The following is a 16,596-nucleotide window of genomic DNA, read 5'->3' as shown; positions in this document are numbered from 1 at the left end:
ATGGTTTTTGAAAAAATAATATGAAAAATATATTTTAAAATAAAAAATATTTAAAATTAATATTTTAAATATAAAAATAAATTATATTAATATTAAAAGATAAATATGAAGTATAAATACAAAACAAATAAAACATACAAAATAGGAGGAGTATGGTTAAAAATAGCTTTAAAAATGGGATTGTGGTTAAAAAAGAAGAGATTATATTGAATAAGAATACACATGAGTTATTATATTGAATACAAATACAAATAAATTATGTCTTTTGTCAATTATTATCGAATTCACTCTTTTTTTAGATATTCTTTTATTTTATCGGATTTTGAATTAAAGAAGAAACATCAATAAATACACTAGTAGAAAAAAATAGTTGAAAGACAAAAATGATCGTATTCCCATCAAATTGAAAAATACATCTTCACATTAAAAAAAAACTCGAAAGACATTGAAAATAGAAGGATAGAGACGGAAAAAAATTTGAAATTTAAAAAATATAATTGAATATAATAANNTATTCAAATCTAATTTATAAAAATAAAATAGTAAGAATTTTCAAGCACATAAAAATAAAATTTTAAAGAGTTCTTTTACGTACCTTTGAATAGAAGGAAGAGAATAAAAAAAACCAATAAAAAAGAACTAGCGGCAAGTAAGCAACTAATAGAGGATAGAAATGTAAGCGCTGATTTTAGAACTTAAATTTGATACCATATTAAAATTCAATTAAAAAATATAAACATAAATTTTCAACCAAACACAAAAAAAGCTTGAAAGAGATCTCTTACCTTTAAATGGAAGGAAGAGAATAAAAAAGCCGATGAAAGAGAATGGAAGAGAGCTATTGGAATTAGAAGAACCACTAGAAGTACCAGTGGAAGAGAATGGAAAAAGAACCGGAGGAGCTTGCCTTTGTGTTTTTCACAATACACGAGGGAAGATTTAGTTCTAGTGCGTGAGATACAAAGAAAAAAGTGAATGATCGAACTCGGTAAATCACGAATCCTCAGCTGAAAACACATATTTTGAATTGGAAATATTTTCATCATTTTTCACTGAAAAAGTTGAAAATAAAAAAAATATCATTTTTAAAATTTCAGATATGCCAAATAACCACATTAAAAAAATGGAGAATAAGACTAATAAGTGAGGATAGGAACTTCCCTTCCTTACTCAAGTAAGTCGCAATTAATAGATTTAAATAGGAAGCAACATAAAATAAACCAAATTTGATACCTGAATATCCAATTTGATCATCTGCTATTAATTCTTTTTCCGCTTCTGGTAAATCAAAAGGTAATCTTTCACATTCTACTAGGAAAGAAATTAGAAAAATGACGAAATTTATAGGTTACTGTCACAAATTTCACACCAAAAAATCATATTTTGATTGTGCATCAACTATATCAACTGTACTTAAACTATTAGATAATGCTAATCAGTAAGAACGTTACTGTTCCCATCGCCATTCCAAAACCGTACATGAAATTTTCACTTTATACGGCTCCTCGAAAGCCTTAATACCTAAAGACTTAGCCGATTATTTCTTTCTTGCGATATCCCTAAGATTAATAAGATTAAAAATTATGTATTCCTTTTGAAAATATTTTCGCTGAAAATATTGTTATAATGCTCAACTAAACATATTTTTATATTTCATTTTCATTTTTCTTGAAAACAAAAATGAAAATGGTCAAGCCAACCAGTCTCTTAAATTCTCTCCGGTACAACTAGCTTGCGATTAAGAGCTAAATATTTTTCATTTTAGGATATTTGAATGTACGATCTATGTTCCAATTGCTCCACCACAATGCACAAAAATGAGACCTCAAAGAAGATTGGAGATATATATTGGTTATGAATTCCGTCAATTATAAAATATCTTAAACTCATGACGGGTGATTTATTTAAGGTAAGATTTTCTGATTGTCACTTTGGTGAAACAATTTTTTTTTAAATTAGGAAAAAAAAATAAGTAGCCGAAAAAAAAAATTACTTAAAATATATTGTCACTATTCCATTTAGATCCCCGTACTAGACAATATAAACTAAAAGTACAAAAGTTAATTCATATGCAAAGTATTGCAAGTCAATTGCCAGATGCATTTACTGACCTAATAAAAAAGTAACAAAATCTCATATTCTAGTTGTAAATGCACTAATAAAAATAAGGGTCTTAAACAAACAGGTTGTTAGTTCAAATAAAAATAATCCATGCCTAAAATGTTAAAGACTAATCGATTCTAAGGATAAATATCCCCAAAAGAAGAGAAAGATAATTAATCATGATAATCACAATATAGAGACAAGTATTCAAATATTTATGAAATTTTGGAAGATGTTCAGGTACTTAAAAATAAAGAGATCTCAATAAGTTATGTCACTATAAAAAAATATGGGATCGAAAGAATACTGTTGTCAACAATATTTTTGCTTATAATATTGTTGTTGAACTAGTAAAGCAAGATGAGGATCACGAATCAAATTCAGTCAAAGAATGTAGATAGAGATATGATTGACCAAAATAGAAATTAAAGACGCAATTCAAGTTGAATTAACTTCTCTTAGAAAATGTAAAGTTTGGTTCTATAATCAAAATACCAAAAAGTATAAATCTAGTGAGATACAAGTAGAACTTTGTGTTGATAACATGTTATGAAAATACGAATTAGGGTTTGAGAAAAGAGAAAAGAGAAAAGAAAATAAGAAGAATAATAGATGACTTTATTAATAATTGTGTTTTCTAAAAAAGATCAAAAGAGGGCTATTTATAGCCAATGTCCAACTCCTGACTACTGATTTAGTTAGGTTACATTTATAACTAATTTTATCTATTCAAATATTAAAATATGGTCACACATCCAAGACATCCACAACAAATGAGTTATAATTCAAATGACATAATTTCTCCATACTTATCTAAGAGGTTGTGAGTTCGAATCTCCCTATTTTTGGTTAAAAAAATACATTTATAACAAAATTAACAAAATTTTATTTTTTTGATGTTGAAATTAAGAAGAGATAAGTCTAATATTAACTTACTTTCATCTTATTACCACATTAATTCTTAGAAAAAATAATATTTTTTTTTCTACCGCGAGATATCTAAATGACATTTTTTTTTCTCTATTTTTAAAATGTACATTTCTTTTTCTTACAATAATTAACATACAATATTAAAAACAAAATTATTGCAATAATAATAAGTATATATTTTAGGGCAATTTACTTAAATAAATAGAATAGCAGAATCCTTTACCTAAATGTGCAAAACTGATTGTTGTTACCTGCATGTGTAAAAACCCATTTCTATGTAATCCGTGGCAACCCACCACGGTTTTCAAACGTGCATAAACCGTGGCAGGTCCCAGCGGTTTAGGGGCAAAAACTATAGAGTGTAAACCGTGGTAAGTCACCACGGTTTACGAAGGAGGCATGGCATGCATAAACCGTGGTAAGTCACCACGGTTTATGAGGAAATTGGATTGCACATAAAACCTGGTAACCCACCGCGGTTTATGTGTGTGTAGCTATATAAGTAATTCGCTGAAGGCTGGGACGGATCATTTGGGACAGCACAAAAAAAAGGAAGGTTTCCCACGTATTATCAGGAGTGGCACCAGCATTGGGAGAACAGGCTTCAGTCAGTCATATGGGTCGATCGAGTCCTCGACCCCGGACCATCAGCAGAGTACCTGGAGTGGTGGTGCCATGTGGCGCACAGGTTCCTATCCCCAGATATAGCATTTCAGGATCCGAGGCCGATTGTCTTGACTGAGGAGGCGCGTCACAGAGGGTCGTCCCAGGCACCTCCTGATGTGCGGAAAACGATCCGACACAAAACTCACCAGCAAGTGCACCGGGTTGCATCAAGTAATAATAACTCACGGGAGTGAGGTCGATCCCACAGGGATTGAAGGATTGAGCAATTTTAGTTTAGTGGTTGATTTAGTCAAGCGAATCAAGATTTGGTTGAGAGATTTGTGATTTGCAGAATTTAAATTACATGGAAAGTAAAGGGAATGGGTAATTTGCATGAAATTAAAGAGAACTGAAACTTAAAGTGCTGAATCTTAAAGAGCAAGAAATTAAATGGCCGAAACTTAGAACGCAAGAAATGTAAATTGCAGAATCTTAAAGTACAAGAAATGTAAATGGCTTGAATTGTAAAGGGAATTGGGAATTGGATTTGCAGAAATTAAACAAGGAAGAGTAAAATTCAACACACAAAAAAGTGGAAGATGCCTTGGGTTGAATCAGATCTAAAACAGAAATATAAAAGAGCTTGAAAAGCAGTAAACAGAGAAATTGAAAATGGAAAATCCGGATCTCAGGACTCAAGAGACTAGATAACCAAGTCTAGATCTCAATGCCTTCCTAGATCCAACAAGAACAATTGCAAAGGAAATGTAAATTGCAGAAAAAGTAGAAGAAGAAATTAACAGAAACTGAAATTCAATTGTGCAGTAAGTAAACAGAGAGATCTCAGGATGAGATTGAAACAGAATTCCTTCAATTCTCTAACCAAGATCCGAAGCAAGAAAAGTAAAGAGTATTCAAGCAAGAACAAGGAAGAAGAGAGATCAATTCTCTTCCAGATTCTCTTGAATTCAAACAACAATGCCAAAATGTAAAGGTGAGCTCTCTACAAAACTACCAAATCAAAACCGAAAAGAAAGTTCCTTTTAAAACTTAAATCCTAATCTATTTATACACTTTCTTCAAATGGTCTTCAAGCCTTGAATTGGGCCTTTGCTCTTGATGGAATTGGGTTGATTGAGGCCTTGGTTGATTGCTCTTGGAGTTGGAAAGAGAACCGAAGTGAACCGGGTTGGGAATTATAAAAGCTTGAGTAAAAGTTTGAGTAAAATTTTGAGGCAAACTTTTACTCAAACTTTTTACATCAGCAACCCCATTCTTGCTGCTACCAACGTTTGAGCTAAAGTTTGGGGTCAAACTTTTGCTCAAACGTTGGCCCCCTTATGCACACTCATGGTGCCAACGTTTGCCAAAAAGTTTGAGGCAAACGTTGGCGCAAACTTTTTGTCTCCAGGGTGTTGATTTGTGATGCCAACGTTTGGCAAAAAGTTTGAGGCAAACGTTGGCGCAAGCTTTTTTTCCAAAAGTTTGAGCTAAAGTTTGAGGCAAACTTTTGCTCAAGCTTTTTGTTCCCTGGGGTGTTTTCACTTATTCCAAAAGTTTGAGCTAAAGTTTGAGGCAAACTTTTGCTCAAACTTTTTGTTCTCTCTTGCTCCTAGCCAGTCCTTCTTGCTTCAACCTTTCTCCAAGCTTTCTTCACCTATCATTAATCAACCAAACACATCAAAGCTATGCTCAAAATCATGAGATTGTCATTCTTTCATAATATGTGGCAATTATAGCATAAATCCTCATGAAATTGCATTAATTCATCTATGGTTGATTAAATTAAAGGAAACATGAAAATCTACCCAATTGGCTTGCTTGTGGCTCAAGAAAGTGCATAATTCAATTGAAAACAAAAGAAAAAGGCTAACGAAACTAGGCTAAGATGACTTGTCATCACAACACCAAACTTAAAGCTTGCTTATCCCCAAGCAAGAAAGGAATTATGCTCAAAGGTTCTTTCAATCAGAATGGATTTGAAAAATTACATGTACTATCCTGTGAGTGAAGTGATCAAGTGACAGTGGGGTGAACTCTAAATCATATGCTCATGCAAGGGCTTCAGTGCTTACTAGTCCCTACATCTTGGAAGTCTTAGGTCTTAGAATTTTCATCCAAATGGTAAAGAACTTTCATGTGATGCATTTTTGAAGTATTGAGTGCAAACAAGTGTGAAAAGTGTAGTGTTGTGAATAATCAAGCATCTTAATTATTGAATTACAGAAAAACTATACTATGCAGACAAGCAGGGGTATTATATCACTTTCAATCGTAGCAGTATCTGATATAAAACAATCACTGAATAATACAACCTTTTGGAATCTACTTGCTGTCCTCCTCCTCATCATCCTCATTGCTGGTTTTAGCATTCCTCTTTCATTTCTTTGGGTGATGATGCTTAATCCTTCCAAAAGCTTGTATGACACTCTGCAATGATATTGAAAGTTGCTTGTTCCCAAAGCACTTGAAAAATGGTTAGCATGCATGATTTATTTGTGGGCTTTTGAACTTACTTTGGTGTGGGAACACCAAACTTAGTACCTTGCCAATGGTTCTTGTGCATCAGATTAACCATGTGTAAAACTCTTTTTTTTTTTCAAAAGCAGTAAAACTGAAAACAGCAGAATAGTTAACTAGTTTGTCTACATGCTTGAAGCTAGCATTATGCAGAAAGTGAGAATGTGTTTTATGATGAAATTTTGGTGGAACACCAAACTTAGAATCCTTCATTCTCCCTTATATTGTTTTGGTGTGCAACACCAAACTTAGCTTCTTGCAATATAGATAAAACTAATTAACCTTTTTATTGAAATAGCTATGAAAAAAAAACTTCCTCAGGTTGGGTTGCCTCCCAACAAGCGCTTCTTTATTGTCACTAGCTTGACATCCTCCATTCTTTGATCATGGAGGTTGAAAATCCTGTTGCCTTTGATTTTCTCCTCTCACGATGGACTTCCTTCCGGTCTCCTCCATTTCTTGGTGCCCTTCTTCAGAAATTCCAGAGGTGGAGAACTCTCTCCTGGTTCATGTCATACAACCAAAACAGCAAAGATACACAGAGCACTCTGTAGCTTGAGTGCAGTGAGAGTTAGTAGAGACAAAGTCTCAAACAGTTAGTGTGCAAGTTAGAAATTAACAAAAATAAGGAAAAAGTGCTTAATCTAAACCACCACCTTACTTAATCATTGTCAATCTAATCAATCCTCGGCAACGGTGCCAAAAACTTGATGTGCGTAAAACGATCTGACACAAAACTCACCGGCAAGTGCACCGGGTCGCATCAAGTAATAATAACTCATGGGAGTGAGGTCGATCCCACAGGGATTGAAGGATTGAGCAATTTTAGTTTAGTGGTTGATTTAGTCAAGCGAATCAAGATTTGGTTGAGAGATTTGTGATTTGCAGAATTTAAATTACATGGAAAGTAAAGGGAATGGGTAATTTGCATGAAATTAAAGAGAACTGAAACTTAAAGTGCTTAATCTTAAAGAGCAAGAAATTAAATGGCCGAAACTTAGAACGCAAGAAATGTAAATTGCAGAATCTTAAAGTGCAAGAAATGTAAATGGCTTGAATTGTAAAGGGAATTGGGAATTGGATTTGCAGAAATTAAACAAGGAAGAGTAAAATTCAACACACAGAAAAGTGGAAGATGCCTTGGGTTGAATCGGATCTAAAACAGAAATATAAAAGAGCTTGAAAAGCAGTAAACAGAGAAATTGAAAATGGAAAATCCAGATCTCAGGACTCAAGAGACTAGATAACCAAGTCTAGATCTCAATGCCTTCCTAGATCCAACAAGAACAATTGTAAAGGAAATGTAAATTGCAGAGAAAGTAGAAGAAGAAGAAATTAACAGAAACTGAAATTCAATTGTGCAGTAAGTAAACAGAGAGATCTCAGGATGAGATTGAAACAGAATTCCTTCAATTCACTAACCAAGATCCGAAGCAAGAAAAGTAAAGAGTATTCAAGCAAGAACAAGGAAGAAGAGAGATCAATTCTCTTCCAGATTCTCTTGAATTCAAACAACAATGCCAAAATGTAAAGGTGAGCTCTCTACAAAACTACCAAATCAAAACCGAAAAGAAAGCTCCTTTTAAAACTTAAATCCTAATCTATTTATACACTTTCTTCAAATGGTCTTCAAGCCTTGAATTGGGCCTTTGCTCTTGATGGAATTGGGTTGATTGAGGCCTTGGTTGATTGCTCTTGGAGTTGGAAAGAGAACCGAAGTGAACCGGGTTGGGAATTATAAAAGCTTGAGTAAAAGTTTGAGTAAAAGTTTGAGGCAAACTTTTACTCAAACTTTTTACATCAGCAACCCCATTCTTGCTGCTACCAACGTTTGAGCTAAAGTTTGGGGTCAAACCTTTGCTCAAACGTTGGCCCCCTTATGCACACTCATGGCGCCAACGTTTGCCAAAAAGTTTGAGGCAAACGTTGGCGCAAACTTTTTGTCTCCAGGGTGTTGATTTGTGATGCCAACGTTTGCTAAAAAGTTTGAGGCAAACGTTGGTGCAAGCTTTTTTTCCAAAAGTTTGAGCTAAAGTTTGAGGCAAACTTTTGCTCAAGCTTTTTGTTCCCTGGGGTGTTTTCACTTATCCGAAAGTTTGAGCTAAAGTTTGAGGACGTTCCTGCAGCTGAGCCTGGGGATGCAGTGGACTACCGTGTTCCTCGACGTAGAGGCAGACGGCCACCTGCGCGGCCTAACTGTCGAGGTGCGCGTGACGGAGGACCATCCGAGCAGGGTGACGGCACTCATCACGTGCCCGTTGAGGAGGTAGTTGGATCAGCATCAGCTATGGATCAGTCGACGTTCGACGTGGGTACTAGCTCTCAGCTGTTTGGGAACGTGACCCCACATGCTTTCGCTGAGTTTACTACCGCGGCTGTCGGGATGGACATTGATGATCCTGTTACTGAGTTCGAGTTCTACAGGGACATAGCAAACATGCTTAGGTATGATGATGATACCCATTATAGGCCACAGATGCCTGAGGAGCATGCCCAGTTTGCTGATCAGCAGCCACCGAGTGACGATGTTCAGGCTCAGTTGCCAGTTGACCTCAACGAGCCTACAGTATCTCCGTCTAACCCATGGTTTGCGTTAGGAGGGACACCTGCCTCTGCTTTCAGCGCGGTTCCCGCACAGCCCTCAGCAGCAGCGGCAGATCACAGACCGAGGCGGGTGAGGCGTCCTCCTTGACAAACCCCAATTTGAGGATTTATCTTGTGATGATTTCAGGGGTTTTATCAATGATTCCACACACTTTCTATATGAAAATACAAGATTTTGCATTCCTTTCCTAGCTTGCCCCCACTAAAAAGGTCGACGGCAAGATTTGTCCTAGCGGATAAAAGCATAATAACCGTAGCGGGTGTTGCGGAAGATGTATTGGTGAATATAAAAGGGTTGGTGTTTCCGATTGACTTCTATGTCCTTGAAATGCCGTCAAGCGAAACCGAGAGAGCATCCTCTATCCTACTTGGAAGGCCTTTCTTGAGAACTTCTAGATTTAAGCTTGATGCTTACTCGGGAAACTACTCATTTGAAATAGATGGAAGAATTGTAAGCTTTAGCCTAGAAGAAGCAATGAAGCATCCACCAGAGAACCACTCTCTATTTCGGTGTGACCCAATCGATAACATAGTAGCCGAAGTGCATCTTGCAAAATTAGATGAGAAGTGCATGGTCAAAGAAGCAAATGAAGGAGCACTGCATATTTCTTGAAGAAGGAGCAAGACCGGTCCGACAACCTCAAAGGAGACTCAACCCAACTATTCTTGAGGTGGTAAAGAAAGAAGTCACTAAGCTACTTGAGGTGGACATCATCTATCCTATCTCGGATAGTGAATGGGTAAGCCCGGTCCAAGTAGTGCCAAAGAAGTCCGGAGTGACAACAATCAAAAACGAAAGTGGTGAACTTATAGCAACAAGAGTGCAGAATTCTTGGAGAGTATGCATAGACTACCGAAGATTGAATGCGGCCACAAGAAAAGACCATTTTCCACTACCATTTATCGATCAAATGCTTGATCGGTTAGCCGGTAAATCATACTATTGTTTTCTTGATGGCTATTCCGGATACTTCCAAATTCATATTGCTCTAGAAGACCAAGAAAAAACCACATTTACTTGCCCCGGCAAAAAAGGAATCCAAACCGAGATTAATTCGTTGGGTGCTCTTATTACAAGAATTTGACTTGGAAATCAAAGATAGGAGCGGTGCCCAAAACCTAGTGGCGGACCATTTAAGTCGCCTCGGACACACAAAAGGCGACACTACTCCTATCAATGATTCCTTTCCTTTAGATGCTTTGCATGCAATCTCGGAAGTGGTTCCTTGGTATGCCCCAATAGCAAACTATTTGGTTTCACGCACTTTCCCTCCCAATATCAACAAACACCAAAAGGATAAGCTGAAAAGTGAATCCAAATACTATATTTGGGATGATATATTATTTTGTGAGGAACAATATCATTTGTCGCTTTGGCGCCCCAAGAGCAATCATAAGTGACCAAGGATCCCACTTTTGCAACAAGGAATTTGAAGTGTTCCTCTTGAGGGATGCAACTCTTCCATAAACACTATAAGCTGCTGAAAGTCCAACTTAAGGACATTAAACAAAAGTGCTAGGTGGGAGACACCCCACCATGGTAAGATCTTCCTTTGAGACTTGTACATAGACACTTGACTTCATGTTTGTTAGCTAGATTTTAATGACAACTCCCCTTCATTGTTGACTTCATTCGCTATAGTGCTTAAGTGGCTGTATGGAGGGGGGGGTTTGAAATGTCAAAAATAGTGTAACCACTTGCAAATTTAGAAAAACCCACCCCTCTGCGCGTGCGCGCACATGGCGCGTCCGCGCACATGGGCAAAATCTGCCAATCGGCGCGCAAGCGCACTGTGCGCGTCCGCGCCGATTGCCTTGCTGCCCCCTAGTACATTCTACAGAGAGTTAAGCCTCTCTCAAGCCTACACTAAGCCACCAGCCCAGCACCCTTGCCGCGTGCGCGCACCTGGCGCGCACGCGTACATACAAAGCGAGCACGGAATGCGCGCGCGCGCCACAGCCGCGCACGCGCCCTTTCCTTCTGCACTCCTCTCTGGGCCATTTCACAGAGAGTTGAGCCCCCTCCAGGCCCCTCTCAGGCCTGGGGCACAACCACGTGGACGCGTACGCGCACTGTGCGCGCGCGCGCCAACACACGCTAAAGCAATCTCTGGTACTTCGTCCAGAGAGTTATGCCACCCCTGTGCCTCTCCTGTGCCCCCAGCCCAAGCGCATGGACGCGCACGCGACATGTGCGCGCGCGCGCGCCCCTAGTCACCTTACTCCCTGCGCGAGCGCGCACCGCGCGCGCACGCGCCGGTGATCGACGCCACCTTTAAGACGGGCACACTTACCCCTTCATTCTCATTCCACTTCTCTTCTTCTTCCACATCCTTCTCCATCTCACAAGGTATTATACTAAGCTCCCTCTTAGTCCATTAATCTCTTGTAGTTCTTATTCATTTAGTTGCACCATCTTTTAGGTAGGCTTCCTTCTTCTTTTCTTTCTCTCTTCGTCCCCTCTCTAGTTACTTCCTTCTTTCTTCTTTGTTCTTCATGAGCACTTAGGTCTCAAACTCACTTACATGAATAGATGAATGGTGTTGCTTAATTTTCTTGCAATCAATATGCACTATAATCATTAATAATGGATTGTGGAAAGTTACATTGCTCTCATTTTCACACAATCACATACTACTTGAGGGATGCACACCAAGTGTTCGATGAAAGGCATACTTGAATTTTGGACTCATTGTGACTACCTTGCCTCTCACCAATCACTTTTGAGTGCATCCCCACTTTCCACAAATCATTCTTTCCATTTTCTTGGCTTGCCTCCCATTTATGGTCCCTAAGGGTGTATGCTTCTCATGCCTTTTACTTGCATGCTTAAACTACCCTTGCACTACATGAAAATAATTTGCCTTGCTCTTCACACATTATCCTAGTTACATGTTGCAGCTGTCATGTAACTAAGATACCCATATTCTATGGCATAACTTTTCATTACATAGAGCTCATGTACCTCCACCTCTTTGGGTTTGATATTTTCCTTTCTTGCTTTCACAGGATGGTCATCAAAAAGGACAACGGGAAAGGCCCCAAGAAGCCAGCTTCCAATAAAGCGCGCCAAGAACTAACGGCCAGGCCCCTCCTGAAGAAGACCAAGGGCCCCGTTGACGTTCTAGAGAAGGACAACCCTCCTAAGGATTCAAACAAGTTTCCCAACCGCTACTGCGAACTTGTTTACTCCAGAATTATTGAAAGGAACTACCATCCGGAACCCCTCCTAGTCTTACCGGCTCACCTCAGTCCGATTGTGATGCCACACATTGACCGGAGGCATTGGAGGTTCCTCTTGAGGCAACCAACGGAGGCCAACCTCTCTTGGGTGGTAGAATTCTACTCCAACTTCCACTCACCTCATCTCACATCAATATTTGTGCGCCGAAAACAAGTGTCGGTCACAGTGGAAACCATTCGAGAAGTCCTTGGAATTGCACCGTCAACGGATGCATATGACGCCTACCAAGAAGTCTTGGCTACATGCGTTGACCGCGCATTCGATTGGAGCGCGATCCTCCGCGTCATTACTTTACCCGACGCATATTGGATTCGGGGGACCATAAAGCGAAGACCCAAGGGTTTAGATGTCCGCCACCTCACTCAAGAAGCCACGGCATGGGCCCAAATTCTAGCTCACTACGTGCTCCCAAGCACACATGGGTCATCCATCACCGCCGAGCTTGCCTTATTGATATGGTGCATCTTGACCGAGAAACCGGTCGACGTTCCGCGTGCCATCCGCCAATCCATGGGGCGCATTCATGCCAAGGGAAATCTACCATTCCCCGCTTTAGTGACGGCATTAGTTGCGAAAGCCAGCGTCAACCGGGAGACTAAAGATAGGCGAACCTCAATACCGGTCGATGGTGATATCATTCCGACCAAGAGATGCCTCAAGCCTCCGGAAGTCACCAAGGACATTGAACTGCCCACACCAACTGGCCACGCTACCACTTCATCTACATCACAAAAATCGGCCGCCCAACGCCTTGAAGACCTTCACAACAAAGTAGACCGTTATGAGAGGCGTAACCAACGCCGCTATGCTCATGTCAAGAGGCTTCTAAGCATGATCACCCCACCAATGGAGGAACCCAATATCTCCACCTCCACCGCAACTTCAAGCGGAGATAGCAATGGCATTGGAGATGTGGCACACTCGGAGCTCAATCAACCAGCACGCCTAACCTCTAGCACGGAGGACCGTGCTAAGTTTTAAGTGTGGGGAGGTCAGCCGACCGATCTCCGTAGGTAACATCTGAATAAATTAGGATAGGTTGCATGATTAGGTTTTAGTAGGATAGGTTGCATGATTAGGTCTTAGTTGGCACCATTCGCATGATAAGCCTGCTTGGTTGGAACAATGAAATTCTCTCTTAGGAAACCAACACTTTGGGGCAACCATGGCACTGCAAATTTTAAATGCTTTGATGCCAAAGTTGCATGAAGAATTATATTTTGGAACATGGTTTTGAGCTAAGAACACAAGCTTGTGAGATTTGAGCCTAATGGTGTGGTTACATCTTATAACCACTTATTTTTCCTTCTTGTGTGCATTATTCTCCTCCTATGATTGTGATCTTTGATTTGTTTGACTCTTTATGTCCATTATTTGGTGTATTCATGCATTTATATGATTGAGGCCATCATTTCATTAGCTCACTCACCCCAGTGGCCTTACCTTCTATCTTCCTTTGTTAGCCAAATTTGAGCCTACGATTAACCCACTTTGTTCTTAATTTAGCACATTACAAGCCTTAAAGCGGAAAATAATAAAAGTCCTTATTTGGATCTTTGATTAGCTTAGGCTAGTGTGTGTGAGTATCATTCAAGTGTGGGAACCTTGGGACATTGGGTGAATAAGAGGGTATTTTGTATTATTATTGAAATTATTGGGAATTGGGTACATACTCATGTATTGATCAAATGTAAAACCTCATGCATTGACGCTCTTGTATATAGAAAAAAAAATAGAAAAAAAAATTGAGAAAAACAATATGGAAAAGAAAAGAAAAAAAAAATAAACTAAAGAAAAAGAAGAAAGAAAAAAAAAAGAAAGAGGAAAAATAATGAAAAAGGGGACAAAATGCCCCAAAGTGAAGCTCAAGAGGAATCAATGCATAAGTATAGTGAGACGAAAAGAAAATGCATGAGTATGCGGAAAAGTGAGGAATGGGTAGTTAGGATAGTACTTAATTGTATAGGTCATTATATAGGTTAGGTGGGAAAAGTTCAAGTTAATCAAAGATTCAAATCCTAAGTCCACTAGCCATATACGACCCTACCTTGACCCTAACCCCATTACAACCTACTTTGGCAATTCCAAGGGAGAACGACTCGGGAGACAAGTACTCTCGGATATAGATTGTAGATTTGTTTGATGAAGGATTTTGCGTCGGTTTAGACTATACTACGATTGATCATTTAATAATTTCTATACCGACAAAAATTCATTTGTCACTCCTTTGTGTGGCACCGGAGGTCACCTTCTTGGCCAGTTCGACGATGATGACAGTGACACCATTGAGGATTCTGATTAGTTTTGTTATATGTTCCCGTCCGGTAGGACCTTTGTTAGTTCATGTATTTAGCATGCTAGTATGTACTTATGGCTTTCAGACTTATGTTAAATGTTAATTTTCTTTTGACCAAGTGGTTTAACCGGTTTCAGCTTCTTTTATATGTAGTTCTACGGTTTATTTTATATTGCACAATATGAACGATACCAAAGTGGTTTAATCAAACAGGTAAAATAGCAGGAATTTATTCATCCGAAATTTTTGCATTAAAGAAACATGTTGACAGTCACAGACTTAACCAACCATACGTTACTAAGATTATCTAGACCCTGAAACAACTAAAACAGCATAGACGGCATTTTACACGACGTGAGATCTACGCATCCCCTCTACCACTTTGTTTTCGCTGGTGACAGTTCCTCCGCGTATGCCCAGGCTGACGGCATAGCCCACAACGCTTCGGCTGGTTCGACTGAGACTGATCCATACTTCCACGGATCCTGGTGGCCTTTGGACGACCTTCCTTTGCACGCCACATATTGGGGTCAGGAATGATGGTAGGCCTAGCATATGGAGGCCATAGTCCTTCAGGGATAGGTGGGAGAAACCCCTGCTTGTAAACGTTGAACACCTCACTCATACGATACACCTCGTGAACATATGACGCCCAGTTAAGCCGGGAGTAGGCGCAACACGCAATGGCGTGGCAACAAGGATAATGCAGCGCCTGAAAGTGGCCACAGTCGCATCGGTGATCTTTAAGGGAAACTCTATAGCTACCCAGCGAGAAGCTCCCGGTTGGTGTTGTCTCCGCGACGGTGTACTCGGACTGATGCCTGTCGTATAATGTCACAGTGAAGCACCTAGAGTCTCTTAGGTTCCGATCAATAGCCTTGACCAATGCCTGACAGAATTCATGCCCAGATCCGAGTTGTGCCTCTGCTGTCTGTCCCCGTACCACAAATAGCTGAGCAAGCCTCCCGTAGGTTGACTTAACCAAAGATGTGACCGGCAGGTTGCGAGTTCCCTTTAGCACGGAGTTCACACATTCACTGATGTTTGTGGTCATGTGCCCGAACCGTCGACCACCATCCTCATGTTGGGTCCATTTATCATACTCCATCCGGTTGGCCCAGTCACACATTGCTGGATTCTCAGTCCGCATGATGTCAAACCAGTAGTAAAACTCAGCCTCAGTCTTTGCGTACGCAGCATTCACCAACATCCTCCTTGAGTCCTTACCTTTGAACGTTAGGGCGAAATTCGCTGCCACATGCCTAATACAGTAGGCCCGGAAAGCCCGAGGAGGTAGCCACCCAGTCTCAGGTGCCTCAAGCGCTGCCTTGATCCCACTATGCCTGTCAGAGATAACAAGGATACCCTCCTATGGCGTCACATGCGATCGTAGGTTGGACAAGAAGAATGACCATGACTCTGCATTTTCTCCCTCCACAAGGGCAAAGGCTATCGGGAGGATGTTCGAGTTCCCGTCCTGAGCAATCGCCAACAGCAGCGTCCCTCCATACTTCCCATATAAGTGGGTACCATCAATACTGACGAGGGGCTTGCAATGCCGGAATGCCTCGATACAGGGTGGAAATGTCCAGAAAAGCCGGTGAAAGTACACCGTCGACTCATCAACCCCACCACCAATCCGAACAGGAGACGTCTTCAGCACCGTGATTGTTCCCGGCATTGTCGCCTGGACCCCTAGCATCCAACGTGACAACTCCGCGTAAGACTCCTCCCAATCTCCATATATTTGTGCCACTGCCTTCTGCTTAGCCATCCAAACCTTCCTGTAACTAGGCCTAAAACCGTAATCGGCTTCTGTCGCTTGTTGAAGTACCTTTACCGTTACCGCAGCATCTGCCCTAACCATAGGAAGAATCCTCGCACAGATAACGTGGTAATCCAGCTGACGGTGATCACTTGAAATAGAAGTTGCCAAGCATGTGTGTGGCCCGTTGTACCTCCTAACCTCCCAAGTGCCCTTTCGTGCACGAAGCGCGACACGAATCAACCAACTACAACCCTTGCCGAATTCCTTGCATTTTCCATGATACTTCAAATGATCCGATTCAATGACTCTGTACTCAACACCTCGCCGGATGCTATAGTCCTTGACACTCAGCACAGCTTCATCTTTACTCTGGAATGATTGCCCAATCTGAAATTCTGTAGAAGATCCCCCCACTGTATTACCACCGTCTTCCTGTTGACCAAGAGCATCCAAGTTTAGTGTGGAGAAGTGTGGAGGGTACTGATGAGAACCAGAACTTGAAGGCCGATGCTGCGCATGTGGATC

At 40.2% G+C, this 16,596-nt stretch overlaps 1 protein-coding gene across 1 annotated transcript in view; it reads right to left on the bottom strand.

The window, feature by feature from the left end:
• The window catches only part of LOC110268478, a 3,053-nt gene continuing 1,121 nt past the window's right edge, over positions 14,665–16,596 (bottom strand). Inside the window, exons 2-3 of the mRNA XM_021114669.1 lie at positions 15,716–16,581; positions 14,665–15,646 (exon numbers count right to left, since the gene is read on the bottom strand). Coding sequence (XP_020970328.1) covers positions 14,665–15,646; positions 15,716–16,581 — 1,848 coding nt within the window. The remainder of the gene's footprint in view (positions 15,647–15,715; positions 16,582–16,596) is intronic.

Source organism: Arachis ipaensis, chromosome B10 (assembly GCF_000816755.2).
Source record: "Arachis ipaensis cultivar K30076 chromosome B10, Araip1.1, whole genome shotgun sequence".
Taxonomy (NCBI): domain Eukaryota; kingdom Viridiplantae; phylum Streptophyta; class Magnoliopsida; order Fabales; family Fabaceae; genus Arachis; species Arachis ipaensis.
The sequence above is the reverse complement of the archived record's forward strand: the minus strand, read 5'-3'. Positions and strand labels throughout refer to the sequence as shown.